This window comes from Monopterus albus, unplaced genomic scaffold (genome assembly GCF_001952655.1).
Source record: "Monopterus albus unplaced genomic scaffold, M_albus_1.0 scaffold49.1, whole genome shotgun sequence".
Lineage (NCBI taxonomy): Eukaryota > Metazoa > Chordata > Actinopteri > Synbranchiformes > Synbranchidae > Monopterus > Monopterus albus.
Window position 1 is genome coordinate 1,706,310 of NW_018127929.1, and position 9,989 is coordinate 1,716,298.

At 39.1% G+C, this 9,989-nt stretch overlaps 1 protein-coding gene across 3 annotated transcripts in view; it reads right to left on the minus strand.

The window, feature by feature from the left end:
• Window positions 1–9,989, minus strand: part of pappaa (pregnancy-associated plasma protein A, pappalysin 1a) — a 79,598-nt gene that overhangs the window by 25,051 nt on the left and 44,558 nt on the right. For all 3 annotated transcript variants that reach the window (XM_020600941.1, XM_020600940.1, XM_020600939.1), the window contains 3 exons: window positions 4,328–4,438; window positions 3,652–3,787; window positions 3,147–3,360 (listed from right to left, as the gene is read on the minus strand). In XM_020600941.1, the coding sequence (XP_020456597.1) occupies window positions 3,147–3,360; window positions 3,652–3,787; window positions 4,328–4,438 (461 nt within the window). The remainder of the gene's footprint in view (window positions 1–3,146; window positions 3,361–3,651; window positions 3,788–4,327; window positions 4,439–9,989) is intronic.

Sequence of the window (9,989 nt, forward strand, 5' to 3'; positions counted from 1 at the left end):
AATCACATTGCAGACACTCCGGCATGGTAGCAGTCACATATAAGCTCACAAATACAAAAGCTACACACTGAATAACCCAAATCCATCCATCAATGACTGCTTAACATATCAAATCAATAAACCACATGAGGAAGAAAAAGCCAAATTTGCTACGCACATGAAAGGGATGTCTGTGTGTGCACGCAAAAGGCAAAGTGTAGTTTGTGTATTAAGAGTGACAGGATATATTATATGCAGGCTACAGAGGCATAGTTTGGCCACAGTTCTGTGTTGATAGCCTGATGGAGAAGGCATTTAATGCTCTTGGAATGCTTGGATGCCCAAGGCACCTTTTTTTTTTTTTTTTTTTTTACAACAGTCCACATTCTACAGTATAGGGTTCCCATACGAAGCCGACAAAGAAAGAGGAAAAAAAACAAAAGAACGAGGAAAATGTATGGGGGCACAGAGACGGTGATGATGAACTGTAAGAAAATACAGGTCTGGAAAAGCACAGTTACATTCACAAATGGAATTTCTGTTTTGCTCTTTTCATCCATTTGTTTTCCAACTTCTGTTGCAGACAGTTTTTCACTTTTCTATTTGTTTTACTCTCAAATAATTGATGATGCAAACCTTTTGAGGACATATATTATCCCTTACTGTATGTCTTTGGTTTTTCTACCTCCCTGCTCATCCCACTACATAATAACACGTGTTATTAAAAGAAATGTAAAGTAAAAGTAAGAAATTACTTTATAAAATGTTTAACTTATAATTAAAATGCTCAAGTTGGCATGAGACTAAGCTGAGCAGGTGAAGACCATTAATAAAGCACTTACGTGTAGGGTTTTTGAGGATAAACTAGGGAATCCTAGAAGCCTCTGCTGTGGATGCTTTGGCTTGGAACAAAATCTCTTTATGGCTTTCTACTAGTCACTCTGGAATTTCTGACATAAATTACAATTAACTACCGGGAAAGCTGTCCTCCTCCGCTGTGAACAAGAAGTGCACTATATAGCACAACAGAATAGGATGCACAACAAAATGAAGAATAGAACAGAAAAAGGAGTGTGAATATATACACTACAAAACAAAATTCCAACAATTCTTGATGTGGTGAGAAGTGATAAGTATAAGCATTGAGAGAAAAAAAATAATTGAGAAAAGACTGGTGCAAAAAAAAAAAACTGAGAAAAGGGGAAGCATTGTATATGTGTATGTGCTTGCACACAAGTACGAAACATAAAACTGAGTCATGTTAATAACAAAAGTTGTTAACAACTCAGGAAAAGGGGGATGTGGTCTTTTGTGGAGACGTAAGTACCGTATTACGGGAAATGTGCTACTCGGCCCAGGAGAATGGGAAAGGCAAAGCGAGAACAGGAGGCACAGAAAGGGGAGAATTAAGGAGAAGGAGATGGCAAACAGTGAGAGGGAAAGGAAGATGACATGAAAGTGAAGACAACAGATAACAGATCTGATGATATAGAAAAGCAAGGAGAGGAAATGTGAATAAGGAGAAAGTGAAGATGGAGTGAAGCAAAATGGAGGGGAGAGACAAGAAATTTGCAAAGTGGGGTATAGACATCAGAATGCAGACGATGAGTCGAAATTGTTTAATGAAAAGAAAGATAAATGACATAAAAGCACAAAGATACTGAGCCAAGATTCTCTACTAATGTAAGGACAGACCAGTAAATATTAACTGATCATATCACTTTATTATAATATTCAACTTGTAACATACTCAAGTCAAAACCCCTGAAGGTAAGTGGGCATGCCTTGTTGACTTGCCATCATATAACCATATTATTTTCCAAAAGCCTCTGAAAATTAGATGAAGTGGAGAGAAGATGAAGAAAGGAAAGTCAGCGAGAACTTGTGTGTGTGTGTGTGTGTGTGTGTGTGTGTGTGTGGTAACAAACAATTTCCTGGCTGATGCAGATACACAGCAGTTTTAATCTATTTAGGTGCTCTTGGATAGCTCACTGGCACACAACAAAAGCCACAAACAGCTCTATCTCTCTGCACAGACCCCTGACCATCCATTCTTTGTGTATTGTGGTGTTTATCAGTGCATTTCATGTTGAAAAGGTTGTGGAGTATCATCACTATGAATTGCCTCATGCAAGACAGTGGTGTGGAAATTGGCAAATTGCAATTCCAGTTGTATGCGTGTGTGTGTGTGTGTGTGTGTGGTCTGTTTTTGTTGTTGTTTATGAGGAGTGATTTGACACCATTTGGCTAGTGGTCAGATGTAAAGGAAGGCTCATCAGTGGTGAATCTGAAGCTAAATAGGGTTCTTTGCTTAAACAGCTTTAACAGTTACGCATGTTATTTCTAAGGGCTGCTGGCAACATGTTAATTAAAACTGATTGTCTTTATTTTCTGGTTCAGATACTGGGTTTTAAACTGCTACAGTTTTTATTTCCACCACACAAAAATCTTCATATGTAAACTACTGCTATAAACCGAGCATCACATTTAGTGTCTGATTGACAGGTAATTTATAGAATTAAATAACGGTGACTGCCAAGCTTAGCATTTTGTTGACGAACAACACAATAATATAGGAGGAGCATATCCACTGCAGCAGGGTTTTTCAAAGAAATGCAATATTTTGAAGCAGTGTGGAGCCAAAACAAAACTAAGGTGGTAAACAAGATTTAGTGCTGGAGACAGAGAGCAGGGCTGCTCTGTATTTGGAAGTTAGTGGACCTCAGCAACAGGTCCAAATTAATTGTAAATTTCCAGGGATATTATAATTGTCATCAACAAGGTTTTACTGCTATAGCTATAACTGTGGGCAGATGTCTAACATTAAATGGCTTCTTGGCAGCATTAATTAACACATAACTCTCCCTCGCTCTTGCTCAAATATGCACATCCAAAACATGGCTTTTAGCATGTCTTGGCTCTTCTTCTTTTATATGAATGATAACTATGAACTCAGTAATAACCATATAATTGAATTTATACATTTATGACAATTTCACCAAAAACTGAAACATGTTGAGCTTCATAAACACGGACGTTAAGATGGAAGTGTTGCATTGACGTGCATACAGTTGTACAGGTGTAGTATGGTGTGTAATTGAGTGACCGGTGAGAGTAAGGAGCCCACATTTGCACCACTGCTCCATTTCCTCACTTCTCTGACTCACCTTTGGCCTGTGGGGTTGTAGATCTCATTGCTTTGGCAACTGCTTATTGTGATGGGGTCAAAGGACTGGAAGGAGCGCAGACCTACGCCGGAGATGGCCACAAGGTGAGAGGCAAACATGATGAGGATCGCCTTGGTGTGGTAGAAGGCCACTGACAGGTCATGGCTCACTGGGACCACCAAAGGGTTGTTGCGGCAGCTGAGACGCCACTCACCTGTGCAGAATGGATGGAGGAGACAACAGTGTGTATTAAGACGGAGGTGCAGAAAGTAGGGGGAGAGAGCAGACAATGGAATGAACTACGACAACAACAAAAAAATAGAAGAGAGTGCTAAATAGCATGCTGGTCTTGAATTAGCAACGTAGTAGAGATGCTAACATAAAACAAAATCAAGAGCTACGTACATTTTGTACAATGTCTGCAAACTGTAACCAGCTTGTTCTTTAAGTAAAGCTCAGTTGAGTCCAGCTTTACAATTTGAAACTGTTAAGAAACAGTTCTCACCCAGACTATGGATGCCGTCCTTTGTGTCCACCAGCTGAACTGTGATGTTACACTGAGTCTGGTCAACGTAGCTAGTGCCATCAGCAGCCAAGTGTATAATCACTGCTGCTGCCACCATGGGGTGAGAAAAGTGGGCCTGAAAACAAAAAATATAAAGTACAAATCTTCGATAACTAGAATCTACTGTATACTTTGTCCAAGTACTATTTAAAGTTAGAAGTGTTTATGCGTCTGCTATTTTTTTCCTGATTTGAATCATGTTTCCTGCATCATACGTGTTGCATGTTGTGCACAGTATAATAATGCATTGCAGGAGGTCACACTGTGTGATGCAATGGACTAAAGGTAGGGAACTCCACAATGCAAGGTACAGGGGCATCCACAACTCAGCTTGTCCGTTATATTCTTGTAGTGTCACACCCTTATTTCTATTATTGTTGTTTGGCATTCCTTTCTATACAAAAAACTAAGAGTTTATAGTAAAATCAGGCTTTTGATAGAATAAAACATTATAACCAGTAGTAAGGCACTTTTACATTAACATAGTATCCCATAATTCTGAGTGTTTTTGGTTTATTCTTTCTTTTTTCAAATGCCACAACACTACACCACAATGCATCATTCTTTTCAGATGGGTCACCTGAGCCACAGTATATCCGATGGATATAGGACTTACCTTGAGCCAGTAGTTAGGATATCCCCAGGTTGACTGATGGGCCTCACGACAGGGAAACCATGCGTATTGGGACACTCCATCGGAGAGATCAAACACCTTGGACTGACATGTCTACGTAGGGAACGTTTTAAAGACAATAAAAGGAAATGAAGTAATTTCACTATCCTAACTGAAGCCTAGCTGTCTTTTTGTTTTTGAACATCTAAAGATTTTGTTATGTAATACATGTTAAGAAGTAGACATAAGTTACAATGAAGAAACACAGTATTCAATGAGCAACAAAATAAAAATTAAAAGAAACAATAAAACAATGTTTATCTGTGATACAGCATTTTTGATTCTCCTAACTCAAGACTACTTCACTTTTATGAATAGCAAACAAGACAATTTGTTTCCCCACAGTGTTTTTGTTCACTCAGAAATTATGTGGCGTATTCTACCACAGTACAACTTATACAGTGCATGAATAAAAGCTCATAAGGGAAGGTGGATTATAATAACGGCGATGTAACTAATGTAACCAAAATACTGCAGTGCCATTTACTTATACCAGCTAGAAAGTGATTACACTTTGAGAATCTCTTTGCAGTTTCTGTTGTCACTTCTCATATCCGAAAAGCCTGCACCTCCTCCCAGTTTGTTTCTTGTCACATTAGACCTCAAGGTTAGAAAAATATGCAAGTCAATAAGCTCAGGTAACAACATGCTTCACATCAGCCAAACTGAACCTTAGCTGAGTAACTAATGAATCTCTGTTTTACACATTTTATCTATGAAAAAGGTTGGTTACACTTTTGGCCTTTTGACAGTGCTGCGACCTGTTTTCCACAACTGTCAGCTGTTTGCCAGCTGTTTGGGTAAACATGCATTCTGTGCAGCATTGTTTATTTGTGTCTTGTCAACAAACCCGGCGCACGGTCATGTGTTACAATGTCTCACATAACTCTTCTTCCCTTTTGTTTTGAATTCTTCCTCATCGTACTCATGTTATTCTGTGTAGTGACCTTGTGATGGCCTCTAAAACCCTGTCATACACCACCTGTCCACTAGAGGTCCTCAGAGAGTTTCATGTAGGACCTGAATTAGTCACCTGTGTCACATACAGTATCTGTCACCTGTGGCGTACAGTACAGTATATCAGTTGACCCTTATTATTTGGAAGATGTTCTTAGCTACCTCACCTGTTTCATGGATTTATAACCAATCTCCTAAAGATGATTAGATGTGTCTCTCTGGTAACCGACAAACTAATGATGTTTTAATAAACCACTGCTTTTGTGTTTATAAGTTGTTACAGAATACACATACACAGAAAAGTACATGCACATTGATCTAATAATCCTTTCAAATTTATATTACACTGCATCGCTGAAACAGGGATAAGCAACATTTTACTGAAATACTGTACCATAAAAGCAGCCTGCATATTGGTAAAATGATGTAATGTAAGACCTAAGATTTAACATAAGTAATATACAAAGTAATAGAGTGAATATTCTGACATTAAATCTGACAGCATATTCATTAACGCAACATAAATCATATTCGGTCATTTTGATAAGATAAATGGTAATCAACAATGCAATTTAGCTAAACTCTGGGCTGCATAATAGTGAGACTCTACCAACGATATACTGCATTCAGTCACTGTGACCAGAGGTTTGTTCTACCATAGAAGAAAGTGAAGGTTTGTGACTTTTGAAAGAGATGACATTGAAAACATTCCTAATGGTGAAATGCAAAACAAAAAAAACACAAACTCTAACAGTAAACCACAGTGTCTGAGTCAGTTTCTAGGTCAATTCTTCTGTGACCACAACCTTAGGCCAAAGCATCTGGGTAAGGCAGAGGATCTTAACAAAATAAATGTTAACAAAGCATTTAAGAGTTTTTCCCCCATTTCTGCTGAGAGTTCTGGGCTTATATGTGAAAATTTCAAGCTAAAAGAGCTCAGACTGTTTCCTAGACCTTTCACTTTACTGCTCTGTCATCCTAACAGAGGAAAAAGTAATGGTAGTGCCACGACTTTTAGGAGAGGCAAAGACATGAAGCCTCATTGCCAAGTGGTTACAACAGTGGACCATGTACATATGCACAGAGTGTGCAATGTTGGCGGTTTGAGTCCAGTCGCTGACATTTGTCACAGGTCTCACCCTTTGTTTCCCACATTTCCAATCCACCAGTCTTTGACATACCGTCAAATAAAAGTTAACATGCCTCCAAAAAATCTTTAAAAATGACGGGGCACAGAAAAATAAAGTAAAAGCGATACATGGTAAAACACTATTGAGCAATAGATAAACACAGACAACAAGGAGAGAGGGTAGACACCCAAGGACGGTGAGTATTGCCCGCTGCCCTGAGCCAGTGAAATGGGACACCGGTAACGTGAGAATTTTGCAAGAGAAGCTACTATAAGATCTTGCCACTGTGGAAAACTGACCAGACTAGCCATCTGTCTATATATCTGTCCCCTGGATCTGTTGACGTGACCTTTCTGTTAGGAGCTGAAGTGGCAGAAATTAGAAATGCAGGTGACAAACACCTGAGATCAGTCACCGTGACACGTTGGCCCCATTTGAGTACAGTTGAGTAGCTCTCCATTGTCTATGAAGGTTTCATGAATGCACACCTGCTGTCAGATTTCCATGTCAGAAAATGTAGACTGTTTGCTACCTTGGATGTATGACTTAATTAACCAACATGATTTAAAGGGACTGTACTCTGTTAATGAATGTAAATCATGAGGAGCTGTTTCTACTGTTAACCCTGTACAGCCTAGGGCAGGTGGAAAAACATTGTTTCCATGTGCAAACTAAGGACTTATTGATGTAAACACAGGTGGCAGCAGCTACACCTTCTTCTATCTCCCCCTACCATGCACCTCCAACTGTTTGAAACAGGTAAACACTGCTAAGCACACTAAAATTGTTGTTGTTGCTGTTATGATATTAAAGCAAAGAAGTCACTGTAAATAGGCTTCCAGTGACGTTACTTGGACAAAATAATTAACTTTGAGAAGGTGTATCAGCAACCTAAAAGCAAAGGTCTGCATAAACACATGATAAATCTGACAAAAAAATGTTACTTTGCACAAAGTTTTAACTCCACTGGGCAGGTAATACCCAATTTACTTTTTAATAGCTTTAAAATGGAGAACATTATTACACATGCTGTATCATATATACTGTATGTATAAAATGTTAGCACAGAGAGTTTCATCACCGTGCTTTCATCTTTCTAGGAAATTAATTTATACCTTGTACATATCCAACAACTTATCTGAACAAGGAGGTGGCAGTTGGAAACAAGGTTTCTACTGGAGCTTGTGGATAAGAATCTCTTTGCACAATGATCAGGTGTTATTTAAAGACTGGGGGTAAATGCATTCTCACCAGCAAGTCCTTAAGGATTGTAGAAGGCAGGTGCATTGATTAAGGCAGAAAAGAAAGGGAAGGCAGCCCAGAAACATTTCATAGCACTCTCTTTACCACAGGCTAAGTAACAAAACCTAATCAGTTTACACAGAATTTGCAAATTCACAACATATGGCAACAGTTATTGATATACAAAGGCTAATTCAACCAATTTATCTAGTTGGGGCAGCAGCTTGGGCACTGTTAGACTAACATCTGTAAAACACTTCCAAGCATTATCATTGTATAAACGTATAGAGAATGTACCTGTTACTGACAAAAACCATTTATTGGCACACCCTTTCTTTAGCCTAATGTTATAATCAATCTCAGAAACAGCATGATTTTAAAATAAGCTTTTAATGTTGATACCTCAGCTGACTCCAGTGAGACCAAATAAACAAATGTGATTTCCTTTATCATAGACATTCTCAAAAGGTGATGAATCAGCCCACCCCGAATACTTGGAATATTAAATCACCAAAATACATCTGGCAGAAAAAGACTGTTGATACCAAATAAATTCATTACTGCATCTTTGTAGGATGTCAGAAGAGAGGGTGGACATTACTTTTCTACTTAGTCAACCTCACAGTTTGTATGGATCATACAGGAAAGGGGAAAATATGGATATTAAGAAATGACACATATGAATCTAAGCTAAAAACTGCTCATGTTTACCCTCCTTCGATCTGTTATGCCTATAAAGCACATCACCTGCCAGTAGGACCTTCAAATGGATACCTTGATTACAACTATGATATCACAGCAGGATATGTTGACAAAGGCATAAAGGCTGTCAGCTGACAAAAACATAAGAGGAGGATATGGGAGATTTGTTGTTTGTGAAGTAAAAATGGGATATTTAAAACTAATACAAGGGGATCTCTATTCAGTAACACCACAAAACAAAAGTTATTGGTTCTGATAGGCCCTCCTACCCCACTCATTCTAGACAGATGGTTGTTCTGATTTACAATAAGGACCTAACAGTAACTATTCCAGGTGCATAAGTCAAATGTTCAGATGTCAAGAACAATACAACTTCTTGCCTTCATTGAAAAACAGTCCCAGCAACACTGGGATGAGTTCACCCTACAGTGCGAGTAATTCCAGGCACGCACACGCACAGTTACACACATGGTCTTAACTCACACCAGCTGGCCGGTCAGGCTGGCAGACAACAGCCAACCCCTGAACCCCCGGTCTGAGGACACAAACTGGTGTTTGTAAATCACCACTCGAGATAAAAGGAGAGCTAAGTGTCTTGAGCCAAGGGGGAAACCAAATGAGATAATGGTGAGTCGAAAGAGACGGTGCAACTGTCAGCCTCATTACCCTGAGCACGTCTACACTGTAAAATGTTTATTAGGAGCAAAACATAAACTTAATAAGGGGGACAAAACAGTGGTGCTGTTAGTACAGACAGAGTAATGACGATAATAATAGCATAATGTACCTCAACCACAGCCTGTCCTCTTGTGAGTCTGATTTGGTGCCAGGGTGCAGCTAGAACATCTCTACAGAGGTATGCCTGCACATAACACATGTACAAACACTCACTAGACTCAGACACAAGCATATGCTACACCCACCTTGGCGCTCTGTTACTGAAGCTGAAGCCTCCAGATTTTCAAAATGTCTTGCCTTGGATTTGACTCAATAAACCTCACTGACACACACACACACACACAAGCATGGAACATATGTTCTTGAAAGACCACTAAGGCCCTCATACATTTATAGGAGACTGCACAACGGTCCTTCCTTTATCTCTCAAACACTAGAGGACACCCCTGGAACCCGAGGAGGATCTTAGCTCAGCTCAGAACATTTCTGGCACTCCATACGCATTTCACTTCACTTTGCATTGAACAAAGCATGGCACAAAGACAAAATATAGACAAACTCCAAGCAGGTCAATAATTAAAACTGTAGCAAATATTCCGGTGTCACTGTCTTGGCAAATCACCTCTGATACAAATTTTTAAGCTCACATTTTTTATTTAATGCAGAAATGTCATGAAAATGTGTTTTGTTTTCAGCTACAGGTGCTGGTTGTGACCAGATGCTCGAAACTAATTAAGTATAATATTCAGTTATGTATTGCTGGGTTATGAAGTGGTGCGTGGTCATGAGAAAGTGTTGTATCACACCTGCTGTACTATGACAACATATCTCACATACTATGTGTAACACTTGCCGAGTGTTTAGACAAGGAATTATTAATCTCTAATTAAGGGCCA